At 43.9% G+C, this 15,413-nt stretch overlaps 1 protein-coding gene across 4 annotated transcripts in view; it reads right to left on the minus strand.

Annotated features, from left to right (window-relative positions):
- Positions 1-476: 476 nt before the first annotated feature.
- ACBD5 (acyl-CoA binding domain containing 5) overlaps positions 477-15,413 on the minus strand; it is a 41,311-nt gene continuing 26,374 nt past the window's right edge. For all 4 annotated transcript variants that reach the window (XM_073581746.1, XM_073581747.1, XM_073581744.1 and 1 more), the window contains 8 exons: positions 13,921-14,070; positions 12,820-13,029; positions 8,764-8,864; positions 6,458-6,632; positions 5,160-5,359; positions 4,879-4,926; positions 1,178-1,287; positions 477-909 (listed from right to left, as the gene is read on the minus strand). In XM_073581746.1, coding sequence (XP_073437847.1) covers positions 897-909; positions 1,178-1,287; positions 4,879-4,926; positions 5,160-5,359; positions 6,458-6,632; positions 8,764-8,864; positions 12,820-13,029; positions 13,921-14,070 — 1,007 coding nt within the window. In that variant the 3' untranslated portion in view covers positions 477-896. The remainder of the gene's footprint in view (positions 910-1,177; positions 1,288-4,878; positions 4,927-5,159; positions 5,360-6,457; positions 6,633-8,763; positions 8,865-12,819; positions 13,030-13,920; positions 14,071-15,413) is intronic.

The raw sequence follows: 15,413 nt of genomic DNA on the forward strand, positions 1-15,413 counted from the left end.
TGGTTATGGCATTGTGTGCTAACTGTTAAATGCTGGATCCTTTATACAAATTGTTGCCTGACATGATACATTAGCAACATTTTATATCCTGATTGATGCGGTTGGGTGGTTCCCATCTTTTTCTAGGGATTACCCATCAAATGGCATCCTTTTAATCACTATTGGTGACATTATTTTGAAGTTGTATCTACACACTCTTCTTTGGATGAAGGTGCAGCATAATTGGTGCCACTCTCCTCCTGACACAGTAGTAACATAGCGCCACGGGATAATGCCTTTAAATAGAAAATACATGCAGATTGAGCAGTTTTTGTTGTTCCATAACGGCGATGTACATGGAGACTGAAGATCGTTTATTTATTTATTTTTTTTACACCTTAATGGAAAAATGGAACAAGTTTGCTGTTGAATATTCTTGGTGACCACTCCTCCCCGCCCCCAATTTTCTGTACCTTTAAGAAAAGCCATTTCACCACTTCGTTTTTATGCATAGATTTTATTACTAAAGTAAATATTACAGGAGAGAAATTCTATTTTCACATTATCCATCGCAGTCCCATTTTCTTGTAAATCACGACCCTGACATTCGCGTACCTGCCTTGATCCCTCGCAATAGTCTTATTTCTTCTACTAACATGCTTTCCCGAAGTTTAAAAATAATTTACCTTAATTAAATTCAACTGTGATAAAACGCATTAATACTACTGCCAGCTTAGTATATATGTCTTGTGTTCAAGCTTTAGTAAAATTAGTCCTTATTTTATCATTCACATAGTGCAAGGAATTCACTAGAGCAAAGAGAGGAAGAACTCCCGACCGCTGCCGTCCTCCGTGGGTCAATTAGTGGGGGCGTCCCCGGTAGCTTTTCTAGATCAGAGTGGCATCTGACGAACTGTTCAGGTCGGCTTCCTAAAGACAAGAGAAAGCATGAAAAATTATACAAAGTGTGGGATAACCCTGCAGGATTTATCCAAATGCTGTGGATTTGGTGCACATTTCACCTTTTTGCATTTTAACCCACTCACAACTACATAATCAGCCGTGTCGCTGCCTATGGTGGAGGCTACCTTGTGGTTGTGGCTCCAGTTTCCAGCATGGAGGCTGCTTTTTCCCCCGCAACTCTCTACTCTGCCTTACAAATGGGGTCCAGTGAAAAGTGACCTCAAATGAAACATACCTCCGTTTCCTTTGCAGATATAGATGTATCAACCAGTGAGCAATAAATGGCCAGATGACTGCAAACACCAGTGTGCCGGACGAGATCTCGAAGGGCCACCATGATGGTTTCTGCAGAAGACAAAAATCACAATTAAAACTGCTGTGTGGTATTGTTATTCACCATATATCGTCCACCACTTACCGCGGAGGCCACACGTTACGTCACTCTGCTACACACTAAACTCGCATGCCTGTGTGCCACGTTTATTTTTTACTAGCTGAAGTGCTTGGCGCTGCCCGAGCATAGTAACTAACTACAGTTAGTCATAAATTATAATGAGAGATATATCTATCTATATATCGCCACATTAACTATAATATCCCACATCATCCCGTCAGCCAGAGCCACCGGACTACTACCCCTAATATCCCACATCATCCCGGGGGGTAGTAGTCTGGTGGCTCTGGCTGACGGGATGATGTGGGACATTAAGGATTGTAGTCCGGTGGCTCTGGCTGACGGAATGATGTGGGATATTAGGGGTAGTAGTCCGGTGGCTCTGGCTGACGGGATGATGTGGGATATTAGGGGTAGTAGTCCGGTGGCTCTGGCTGACGGGATGATGTGGGATATTAGGGGTAGTAGTCTGGTGGCTCTGGCTGACGGGATGATGTGGGATATTAGGGGTAGTAGTCTGGTGGCTCTGGCTGACGGGATAATGTGGGATATTAGGGGTAGTAGTCTGGTGGCTCTGGCTGACGGGATGATGTGGGATATTAGGGGTAGTAGTCTGGTGGCTCTGGCTGACGGGATGATGTGGGATATTAGGGGTAGTAGTCCGGTGGCTCTGGCTGACGGGATAATGTGGGATATTAGGGGTAGTAGTCTGGTGGCTCTGGCTGACGGGATGATGTGGGATATTAGGGGTAGTAGTCTGGTGGCTCTGGCTGACGGGATGATGTGGGACATTAAGCCAGAGTCACCAGACTACTACCCCTAATATCCCTCATCATTCCGTCAGCCAGAGCCACCAGACTACTACCCCTAATATCCCACATCATCCCGTCAGCCAGAGCTACCGGACTACTCCCCCTAATATCCCACATCATCCCGTCAACCAGAGCCACCGGACTACTACCCCTTATCATCCAGTCAGCCTGGGGTCAGAACGAGAGCCCTGAGTGGATTTGCCTTGACTTCCATACCAATGATCCCTTTAATAGAGGCCTGGGGTGAGAATCAGAGCGCTGAGGGATTTTCCCTAACTTCCATACCGGGGATCCCTTTAAGAGACCCTGTGGTCAGAACCACAGAGCTGAGTGGAACGGTCCTAACTTCCATACCGGGGATCCCTTTAAGAGAGGCCTGGGGTCATAACCACAGAGCTGAGTGGAACGGTCCTAACTTACATACCGGGGATGACTTTAAGAGAGGCATGGGGTCAGAATCAGAGCGCATAGTGGAATTTCCCTAACTTCCATACCAATGATCCCTTTAAGAGACCCTGGGTTTCGAACCACAGCACTGAGTGGAACGGTCCTAACTTCCATACCGGGGATCCCTTTAAGAGAGGCCTGGGGTCAGAATCAGAGCGCATAGTGGAATTTCCCTAACTTCCATACCAATGATCCCTTTAAGAGACCCTGGGGTTCGAACCACAGCACTGAGTGGAACGGTCCTAACTTCCATACCGGGGATCCCTTTAAGAGAGGCCTGGGGTCAGAATCAGAGCGCATAGTGGAATTTCCCTAACTTCCATACCAATGATCCCTTTAAGAGACCCTGGGGTTCGAACCACAGCACTGAGTGGAACGGTCCTAACTTCCATACCGGGGATCCATTTAAGAGGGAAGATGTGCCTATGGGATGGAGGATGTGTGATGTGTATATGGGCAGGGAGGGGGGATTCATTTCTGTAATGTGCTCTCTGCTCCTTTCTGGGGGGCAGACAATGGCTGGGAGCTTATGTTTCCGGAGATGCTAGATTTCTCCCACCCTGTCAGTGTCTGCAGAGGTGTCGTGGAGTGGGAAAACTGTAGTTCATAGCAACCAATCACAGCTCAGCTTCTTTTGCTCTGCTGAAATGAAAGATGCTTCGTGATTGGTTGGTGATACACACATACATTCAATTTTATATATATATGCATTCCATATAGAACAGTGGAATCTTCCAAGCAGAAGCCGCCTGCAGGATGTCAGGTTCTTTTTAGCCGTTTCATGACTGTTAAAGCCTGAAGCTGTTAACAGATGTTAAATAAAATGGAACATGTGCACAAGAAAGTCCTTTTGACATTGCTCTGCATACAGTAGAATGCAAAAGTTTGGGCACCCATGGTCAAAATTACTCTTATTGTGAACAGTTAAGCAAGCTGAAGATTCGCGCTGTCACAGCACTTCAACGGGTCACCGGGTCCTTTCTGCTTCTACGTGGAAATATTATATATTCATTCATCTTTTACATTTTAAAAATTACAAAAAGGAAAATTGGCCACTGCAAAAGTTTTGGCACCCTGCATGGTTAGTGCCTAGTATCACCCCCTTTTGCAAGTATCACAGCTTGTAAACACTTTTTGAAGCCAGACAAAAGTCTTTCAATTCTTGTTTGAGGGATTTTCATTTATTCTTCTTTACACAAGTTTTCCAGTTCTGTGAGATTCCTGGGTCGTCTTGCATCGTCTGCTATTTTCACGTCTAGCCACAGATTTTTAATGATGTTCAGATCAGGGGACTGTGAAGGCCATTGTAAAACCTTCAGCTTGCACCTTTTGAAGTCGTCTATTGTGGATTTTGATGTGTTTTTTTATTATCATTATCCATTTGTAGAAGCTATGATCTTTTCAATTTCTGCTTTTTTTTTTATTTTTTACAGATGGTGTTATGTTTGCATCTTGAATTTGTTGAAATTTAATTGAATTCATTCTTCCCTCTACCCGTGAAATGTTCCCCATGCCATTGGCGGTAGTATGACTGATCCACCCTCATGCTTATTGGTTGGCAAGATGTCCTTTTCCTGAAATGCTGTGCCCTTTTTTCTCCACACATACCTTTCATCATTGTGGCAAGAGAGTTCTACAGTATTTTAACCTCATCAGTTCACAAGACTTGTTTCCAAAATGCATCAGGCTTGTTTACATGTTCTCTAGCAAACTTCTGATGCTGAATTTTATGGTGAGGACGCAGGAGAGGTTTTCTTCTGATGACTATTCCATGAAGGCCATATTTGTAAAAGTATCTTTGAACAGTGGAACAATGTACCACAACTTCAGAGTCTGATAAATCTTTCTGAAGGTATTTTGCAGTCAAGGGGGAATTCTGATTTCCCTCTCTAGCATATTCTACGAGCAGCTCTCACCGAAATTTTACTTGGTCTTTCAAACCTTATCTTGACCTCTACTGTTCATGTTAACTGCTATTTCTAAATTACATTTCAAACTAAGAAAAGGGCAACTTGAAACCGCTTTGCCATCTTCTTATAGCCGTCTCCTGCCTTGTGGGCCGCCACCATTTTCAGAGTGCTAGACAGCTGCTTAGAAGAACCCATGGCTGTATTTATCACCCACTCCTGGTTTTGGCTTACAAATACTGATCTCAAATACTGACCAAATACTGAACGTGTGCACACGGCCTAACAATAACAATCATATAATGACTTAGCCTGTGGACAGGTAATAAATGTATTGCGTATGGAACAACCCCTATAAACAAACGTCTTATTTTACCTTGTTAGCGGACTGCTGAAGATTAGATTCCAGAAGCAACGATCTTGCCTAAAAAAAACAAAACATCACATGATGGGACCCATGGTGTGAAATTGTTAAGCGAAATGGGAACTGGGAGGCAGTATTATATTGTCTCCAGTGGTAAGCAACTGATGCCCCCCATAATGGTATGCTTAAAAGAGAAGTATCCAGCAGGGATTGAACCTTCACTTATGTCTTTACATGAACGGTTTAGGACCCCAGAGCAGAATCTCTATGCCTCCTGCATGCAGGTCAGATACCTGAGAAGCAGTGAGGGCCTCCAATGTCTGCAGCCGCTGCAGCACGTTCTGCATGTCTTCCTGTAACCGCATTAGGACCGCCGCTATCTGCTCATTGATGCTGCCCTCGGGTGCTCTCTCTGACCCCCATCGTTCACCGTCTCCGCCGTTTCCCATCTGACCCCCGCGGCCTCCGTCACCCACAGGATGCATTCGATTAGCTGCGAAGGAAAAAAAAAACAAAACAAGTGATGTAAAACAATAGACATCGCTCTGCTTTTCTATACACGAGTTCAAGGAAACCACAGGCATGGAGGTGATCTATGTGAGGGCGCACTAGGGGCAACAGATAGATCAGGTAGATTTGTATTGTGCTTGTGACTTGTGCTGTGTTTAGAGATTTTTGGATAATTGTATGGTTTATATATTAATCGCAGAATGTGGATAAATCCTAAATTTACCAACCTTGCATTCTTAGACAAATGCACTTAATTAAAAAGCCATGCGGTACCAGTGGCGATAATGACAGTGACATATCACAAGATGAAGATTCCATTTAAACGGTCAGCCGTAGTGATAAGCGAACGTGCTCGAATAAGGTGTTATCTGAGCATGCTCTAGTGCTAACCGAGTGTCTTTGGCATGCTCAAACAATATGTTCGAGTCCCCATGGCTGCATGTTTCGCAGCTGTTCGACCGCTGCAACACATCCAAGGATTACCTAACAAACGGGATCCACGCATGTGTTATGCAACCATGGGGACTCGAACATAATATTCGAGCATGCCGAAGATACTCGGATAACACCTTATCCGAGCACAATCGCTCATCACTAGTCAGCAGGCTTTAGCTACCTCTACTGAGAGGAGCATGATGTAGGGGCAGAGACTTACTTTAAGGGGTGCTGTATAACACTGATTGGCAGCTTTCTGTGTACACTGTGCACTGGCAGAAAGCAATCAGTGGTGGGGGCGTGGTTGGACTACCTAGCAGCAGGTTTACTAGTCCTCCAATCACTGTTTTATCAGCAGGAGATAATCAACACTGTAGCAAGCAGCCTAGTGAGTGATACATCACTGGAATCAGGGTCTCTGTCCCTCATTATATGTTGTCCTCACATTAGGTGTAAAATAATCTGGTGACAAATTCCCTTTAAGGATAAATCAAATGGCTGTATAATGTCCATAGGTCCCGGCCCATCTGTGGGTCTCATGATCTGAGCGGCATATAGGCCTCTTCTGATGTCAGTACCTGCAGTTGGGTTGGGAACTGTGAATTAACCATTACCTATTCAAAATTGCTGGTGTAACCCTACGCACCTCTTCCTCTTCTGGATGCAAAGTATTCAGCCTTTTCATTGCCAGATTTATCTTTTTGAGGAGCTCGTCCAGAAGGCTTCCCGTCTTCTCCACCCTCTTTCGCTTCTCCGCCAAATCTCACATCTGATGATGTCTCGGTTATCAGAGCGCGTTCCACCAGCTGACTGTGATCCACCTGCAAATCATGAATGTTGGAAGAGACACGATACTAAATCTATGTATCTGACTGTGACTTCAATGGGCAGCCCCCAATGGAAAGGTCTCCTGGTCCCCTTGTCAGTTTAGCTAAATGACTACCCTACAAAGTGACACCTCAGATATGAGCAACATCCTTAGAATTACCGCCGAGCTGGGTTTTGCTGGAAATTTCCCAGATGCTTGTCCTTGAGTATCTAGATATGTGAGGGCAGGAGGTGATGGAGCTTTTTTTTTTTTTTTTTATACTTTTTTTTTTTTGTCCTGAGCGGTCTTCAAAAGTTATTTCCATCCTTGTTAAAGATGAAAAGGTTCAGACGGCCCTTGTTCAAAGTAATGCAGCAAAACCTGATCTCTTGGCAGGAAAGAAGCTGCAAAAAAAAACAAAAAAAAACCATGTTCTCCTTGGTTTTCTGTGTGTTTTTGCTGCAGTTTTGGCATGCTCGATTTCTCTTAAAAAGGGACATGCTCCATTGTGCGAAAAACCATGAAAAGCACAAAATCCTGAAGACAAAAAAAATCAAGCTGTGTGCAAGAGATTTCTGAAATCTCATAGGCTTTGCTGGCACTGTAAAACATAGTTTAAAATTTGCATTAAAAAACGCCCAGTGTGAACTTAGCCTGAGGCCAGGCTCACACATGTGAGAAACTCAGACGAGTCTCGGCATCTTAATACCCGGCACTGCCGCTAGCACTCGGGAGCGGAGCGTGCGGCTGTATGTATTGCTATTCAGCTGAACACTCAGCTCCCAAGTGGCGGCGGCAGTGCCGGGTATTAAGATGCTAGACTCGTCCGAGTTTCTCGCATGTGTGATCCCGGCCTTAGAATGCCCCTGCTGCAGGGCTGGACTAAGACCGGGGTGGGTGGAAATTATAGATGGCCTCCTTTGGTGACTTCTCATAAAATCCCTCACTGGTCTACTATTTACTGGTCATTGTTAACAATGGATCACTTTCAGTACTTTGATTCTTTCATGCAATCTAATGCACCCTCGCCTGAGTATTCAAGTTTCTTTGAATAGGAAAATGGGAGAAAAACTCGAAAACTCTAGGTCCTACCTTCATGCCCTGACATCTGCCTTCGAGGAAGAGTACACATTCCATGTTTGCCAATACTATTGACTATACTATACAACTATATTATACTATTGACTATACTATACAACTATATTATACTATTGACTATACATTAGTCTTTTATTCTTGTAGTGTGCCTGCTTGGCCCCTGAGCTACTGCACAGACTGCATATACAGCATGTTCGCCCCTGCCATGACAATTTTACAATAAGGGTACACTCAAGGCGTCTTGCGAGAGAATCGGGACGATTATGCTAATGACACTCAGCTCAAACTCTGTCAGCATTTGATCCGAGTGTCATCTAAGGTTGATCCGATTCTCTAGCATGAGAGAATCACAACACAAAATTTGGAGATGGAGAACTTAGAAACAAAGGAGAAGGAGAAATTAAATTCTCCATCTTCACCATTGTCTCTGTGAGCGAACATCGGACTGCACTCAGATATGACACCAGAGTGCAGTAGGATGTTTCACACGCACCAATAGATTTGCATGGGTGCACGTGATCCGAATATCAGATGCGCTCACAGCATGCTGCGACTATTTTCTCATGCCCAATTAGTATAATATTGGGCAGAGTGCTATACGAACAAACATGACAAAACACTCGGCCGTGTTATACGCCATTGTGAACATACTATAAGGGTATGGCTACATTCCTGTGCTTTAATTTTTTGCTTTTCCTTCTTAAAACCATGAATGATCCGAGATAAATATATTTTAGAGATAGGAATCAATTTTCCTTTATGGGTGGAGTTGGCCTTTTAAAAAAATAAGAAGAAGAGGAATAGGCGTAACAAAGGATGTGTTTGCCAACAGAATAAAATGAAGAACATTTTTTACTTCTGGCCTATTGGCATTGGAACCAGGATAAATAAGGGAACATGTTGGAGAAAGGTCCCGTTATTTGCTCTCGGTTTCGGAGTGGTATGTAGATGTCTCCAAGTGCCAGATAGTTAATAAAACACTGGGGCCATTATAATCTGTTGCATCGATGCCAGATTCAATTATCATGGAAGAAAATCCCACTTACATCGTCGTGTCCAAACTGCTCCATGGAATCACAGAAGATCTCGGAGTCGGAGTCGCTTGTTAAATGCTGCATTGCAGCAACGTCCTCTGTGCAACCATCTCCTGAAAGACAGGATTTTACTGGTTAATTGTTACTTTTAGAGACAGTTTCCCAGGTGTAACCCCAAAAGACAGCAAGGTGGGGACATGATCTGGATCAGAGTTCGGAATGATTGAAGTTATAATGGGGTAAGGGGTAAAACCAACCCATGGTGGAGGAGGAGGGCGATCTGAACGGATCAAGTCAGGTCTATCAAGGGATCATAACCGTCACGAGTCCATTATGGATGTGAGCCATGTCACTTACACTCTGGTGCCATCACATAATATACGTGTATTGACACCAATGCTGAGAAGGTACCGTATATTGTTCCTGAGAAGGTACCGTATATTGCATACAGGATTTTCTGAGGGATGACTCTACATAGTAGAGTCAGCTATACTTTTCTTCACAGTAAAAAGGAAAGTTTCACCAGCCTAATGGAGGCTTCGGACAGATGAACGGATCCTTACACATACAGTTGAGATCATTTCCTAAATTATGAACCCAAACCGGGGCGGTAATGTGACGTGAATACAGCATTAGGCCTCATTCAGACAATCGTTTTTCTCACATATAAATAAAATTGACCAATTATTTGGATCAGCGGTTGATCAGAGTGTGGACCAAAAGTCAGTTTTTCTTGTAAGTGGAGAAAAAAAAAACGTTTCTCCACCTTCTCCTTTCTGTCTATCAGTGAAAATGTCATCTGAGTGTGGTTCAATTTTGTCACGGACCCACAGACATGCCAAATTTGATCTCACCCTCGGATCAAAATCAGACACGTCGCCAAGATATTTCCGGGGATTGCTCAGGCCGTGAGAAATCATGGACATGTGAATGGCCCCATAGACTGATACAGGTGCGAATGCAATCCGTGAAAAGCACTCATGCGAGAACATCAGACATGTGAATGAAGCCTTACCTGTATGGATTGATAACAGGTCCATTTTAGCAGGGTTTTCTTACCACGGATCACCCCTCTAACATGTCAGCTCCCAAAACCCCTGATAAACAGTTGATGATGCCAGTGCGGGCTGCTCATCTCCCTTTAGTATTACATGGCGTCATGTCAGATCACTAACTGTCCATGTAATACGAGAGAGCATGTTTGCAAAAATGGGACCCCCTCCATTATGATGTCCTAACAAGACAAGTGGGCAGTGTGTGTACTGATGAAACAACCCCTGCACAACCAGCTGGTATAATACACATGGGCAGTGTGTGTACTGATGAGACAACCCATGTATAACCAGCTGGTATAATACACATGGGCAGTGTGTGTACTGATGAGACAACCCATGTATAACCAGCTGGTATAATACACATGGGCAGTGTGTGTACTGATGAGACAACCCATGTATAACCAGCTGGTATAATACACATGGGCAGTGTGTGTACTGATGAGACAACCCATGTATAACCAGCTGGTATAATACACATGGGCAGTGTGTGTACTGACGAGACAACCCCTGCACAACCAGCCGGTATAATACACATGGGCAGTGTGTGTACTGATGAGACAACCCCTGCACAACCAGCCGGTATAATACACATGGGCAGTGTGTGTACTGATGGGACAACCCCTGCACAACCAGCCGGTATAATACACATGGGCAGTGTGTGTACTGATGGGACAACCCCCTGCACAACCAGCTGGTATAATACACATGGGCAGTGTGTGTACTGACGAGACAACCCCTGCACAACCAGCCGGTATAATACACATGGGCAGTGTGTGTACTGATGGGACAACCCCTGCACAACCAGCTGGTATAATACACATGGGCAGTGTGTGTACTGATGGGACAACCCCTGCACAACCAGCTGGTATAATACACATGGCGCAGTGCGCTTTATTTGCTTTTCCTACAATACTAATTACAGTAAGTATCAGTCTTAGCTTAGTCCTTAAGTATTAGCTCCTGCCCCGATGACTGCCGGTCATGTGAGAAGGAACTCACGTATAATAATAATATACTATTCATCCTCTTGGGAACATTACATGCCAGTTGGGTTGAAATAAGGTTACTTGAGCACCAGCACTTTTTATCTGTATTTCTACAACTAGACGTCCTTTTACACTGGCAGATTTTGCCCACAATGAGCGGCTATGAGCCTTCTCCAGTGTTCATTCAGCCCAATATTGGCCCGTTGTGTTCACCTCCGTACAGAACATTACTGTTATCTATACAATTATGTGTCAGGGCTTGAAAAAAAAAAAAAACATGAATACAAAGCATTTTTTATTCTGACTGACTCCTAGTTGCAGCCACTTGTATAGTTAAAAGCAGCTTTAACAATTCAGGGAACTTCACAGCTGAAATCCTCACAGATTAAATTTTTTTTTTTTTTTTTTTTTTTACACAGCTAGGTGAGGCCATCGACATCCTAGGAGGCATTCTCCTTATATCGGAAACTATACAGTAACTGGCTGAAGAGCCCGGCGTTGCCTAGGCATAGTAACCAACTGTGGTTAGTTATAACAAATTATAATGATTATATTGCACATAAAAACATTTCATATCATATATTCAACACTACAGATTTGCAACACAAATTAACTAAACGATTACCCAAGTACTGATAGTATTTTAATTTTCAACTCATTCAAGAGCCTTTTGATAAACATGTGTATCTGTGTATCTAACCCTATCCTGTGTGATAATGTCTTCTGAGCTGTGTATCTAATCCTATTGTGTGTTACTGACTGCTCAGCCGTGTATCTAATCCTATCCTGTGTGATACCATGTGCTGAGCTGTGTATCTAATCCTATCCTGTGTGATACTGACTGCTGAGCCGTGTATCTAATCCTATTCCTGTGATACTGTCTGCTGAGTCGTGTATCTAATACTATTCTGTGTGATACTGTCTGCTGAGCTGTGTATCTATTCCTATCCTGTGTGATACTGACTGTTGAGCCGTGTATCTAATCCTATCCTGTGTGATACTGATTGCTGAGCCGTGTATCTAATCCTATCCTGTGTGATACTGGGCTCCCCCTGCAATCTGTGTCAGAGGGTGGTCTGTGTTGGCACGGTAATAAATTGTGTTATTTCCAGCTTTACAGAAGGAAGATAACACCATAGAAATGATAAGAATAATAGGCAAAATTGTTTGGTGAATTGGAACGCACGGGGTTAAAATTTCGCCTCACAACATAGCATATGACGCTCTCGGGGTCCAGACGTGTAACTGTGCAAAATTTCGTGGCTGTAGCTGTGACGGTGCGGATGCCAATCCCGGACATACACAGATACATACACACACACATTCAGCTTTATATATTAGAATATAGCCTTCCTGCTGCATTACAGAATCAGAGATAGAAATGTAGCGATGACAAAAAAACTTGATGACAACCAGCTGAATTGTGAATGCAGCTCTGAAGTTGTATTGATGACAAGACAAGTAATATTACATGCTCAGAAAGTTACTCCCATTTTATACGTACCCATGATAAACATATAAAATGAGTGTGTGCATATGTTGGCAGAAAAATGGTGTGGAGATGCTGTAAATTACAACTAGATACAGACATACTAATATACATATAATTTTTTTTTTTTATTTTCAGTAACTTGTGGCCCTGAACAAAAGTCTATTTGATCATGGGCAACAGAGTGGCTCAGTGGTTAGCGCTGCATGGTGGCTCAGTGGTTAGCGCTGCATGGTGGCTCAGTGGTTAGCGCTGCATGGTGGCTCAGTGGTTAGCGCTGCATGGTGGCTCAGTGGTTAGCGCTGTTGCTTTGCAGCGCTGGGATCCTGAGTTCACATCCCATGAAGGACAACATCTACGAGGAGTTTGTATGTTGTCCCAGTGTTTGCGTGGGTTTCCTCCGGGTTCTCCGGTTTCCTCCCACATTCGAAAGACGTACTGATCGGGAACTTAGATTGTGAGCCCCAATGGGGACAGTGAGTTTGTCTGGTTTCATGTTGGTGCTCGTAATAAATAAATAAAGGGTTGGAGCACTAACCTTTACTGGCTTCCACGTGTTTCTCAGCGTCATCCGGTGTGGTCTCTGGATTTCCATTCACCTCCTTTGCGGTGTCATTGAGATCAGACTTGCTGGGTACATGATTGGGAATATCTGGAATGTATTCACTGTGATTTATATGTAAACCGTTGGGAATAGTAGTGTCCGGGCCGGGCCCAGGAGAGGTTTCGTCCTGCGCGACTTTTTCCTCTAGAAAAGAAAAGTTGTCGGCAGGAGTAATTGTTATAATCGCTGAGCAACAAGTGTTCAAAATGTGAACTCTTAGACAAATATATGGACTGAATTGTCTCATCATAGTTTGCCGTCCGGCCCCGATATAACCTGTATATATAATAATCTGCTAGATGTAGGGGTCTGTATGATTATCAGAGGGTCTCACTGCGAACAAAGTGGGAACACAGCTCAAATATATGCTCAATTGTCATAAACGCCCCAGATAAATAACATTCATCACCTACCCACAGCATAGAGCGTGACCAATGTGTAAATCGCAGGGGGCCCAATGAGACCCCCAATCATGAGAACAGAGATCCCGTGTACTTCACGTCAATGGAGAGGTACTGTGTATGTACAGCCACAGCACTACTCACTTCTATGGGAGTAGTACTGAGCCCGCGTGACAAATGCTCCTATAGCCAGTAAATGAGGCCGTAGTCGCACATGCGCACACTGCTGCTCCATTCACATAGGGGAGGTGGGACCCATGTCATGTTGCCGACAGCCCCGGTGGTCAGACCTCTTGCAATCATACATTTATCACCCATTAAAAAAAAACAAAACAGTGCCTTATTTGTCCATGCAATTGTATTGCAGCTTATACCCATTCAAGGACAGGAGTTGTAATACCAGATGCATCCTGTAGTCAGAAGTGACACTGTTTAAAAAAAAAAAAAAAGCCCTTTTTCAAATCCTGGACCCCTTAAACTTAATATGTCCTGTATACAAGGTGGTCCTGCCCCCTAACAAGTCCTGGGTAAGGAAGTAAAGTTGTTTGAAAGAGTTTTCACGTTTCCCTCGTAGGGTCCAAGTCAAGGTATTACCTTCGAGAATGTGTATATAAAACACCATACACCAAAGTACCTTTCTCACTTAACTCGGCCTCGTCTTCACCTTCCTCCTCCTCCTGCCCTCCGTTCTCCTCTTCTTCGGACTCGGCTCCACTATCACTGCTCTCCGCTTTCCCGTTCACAGCCTTACAGTTAGGGGTGGAAGTCAGAGCAGAGCTGAGATCTACAGGAGGGTAAAGCCACAAAACAATATAAACCCATCACAAGTCACATTTCTGATGTGGCAGAGAAGACAAGCAATCCTTAATATAAGCTTTCAGAAGGTACCAACACTACTTATGGAGATTCAGCTGGAAGACCAATGCACTCTGGGAAAAAATGCAAAATAGCGCTCTGTGAAAAGGAAGAAAACTGTCTCTCTAGCACCACCTAGGGGTAAGTGACCCTGCAAATTAATGTGACTATTCTCCAATGTATACAACTGATGAAAAGCTGCAATATTTGCCACTTTCTAGGCATACAACGGCTCAGGTCAACTACAGACCACTACTGTACTCAACAGAAAAGCATTTTGTCATACATTAATGGGCATAACGGCCCATCGCATGCCAAGAAGACACATTTGCTATAACCTGAGCGCATGTGACGATCACAAAAATGAGACAAGAAGAGAGTTTACAGTCAAAGCAGTCTAAACTGGCTGTTAGGACACGTTGGGAGTTGTAGTTACACAAGAGCTGGAGTGACGCAGGTTGACGATCTCTTGCCTAGTCTTGCTCCGCTCTTGTCTTTGGCGTGTGGGAGGAAACCGGAGAACCCGGAGGAAACCCATGCCAACACAGGTAGAACATACAAACTCCTTGCAGATATCGTCCTTGGTGGGACTTGAACCCAGGACTCCAGCGCTGTAAGGCTGCAGTGCTAACCACTGAGTCACCATACAGTGATAACCACTGAGCCACCGCACTAAAAGAATAAATTTCAACGTTCACCAACTGCAAGCAGAGATCCTGAGAAAAAGAATCGAAAAGCTGCCATACAAAGAATACTTGCAAATTTTTGACTAAGGTTTTTCAGAAGTGAAATATTGATGGGCTAAAAAAAAGGTCAACAACCTGCGTCACTCCAGCTCTTTATTCACTGATTGCAAGCAAAAAAAAAAAAAAGATAACCTCACCTAAAGTACATAAAATAACCTAACTTCCATCATCAGTGAATGAGCTATGTTTGCATAAACCTGAATACCATTTTTCCGGACATGTCAAGCATTTATTCTACGATACATGGCTGCATTCTGCGTTAGCCGAAAATCATCCAAAAGCCTCGGTCCAGGGGTCTGCAGAGAGGCCAATATGTCCATGTGCCAGCCGGACATCCACTCTCCAGAAAGATTATTGGCTTTTTGGCAGGTCTTTTAATGCTTTCCTGGGTCAGTGACACCAGAGGTGCCCAGCGCTTGTCTGCCCAAGCTGAATCTGCATACTAATGGCAGGATCAGATGTTACAACTGAGGCCAGAACACTTCTGGAGGGCAGAGATCTAATGTCTACGGCCGGCTGAAGACAT

The sequence above is a fragment of the Dendrobates tinctorius genome, unplaced genomic scaffold, assembly GCF_039654945.1.
Source record: "Dendrobates tinctorius isolate UK_male_01 unplaced genomic scaffold, ASM3965494v1 ptg000070l, whole genome shotgun sequence".
In the NCBI taxonomy this organism is placed as follows: Eukaryota; Metazoa; Chordata; class Amphibia; order Anura; family Dendrobatidae; genus Dendrobates; species Dendrobates tinctorius.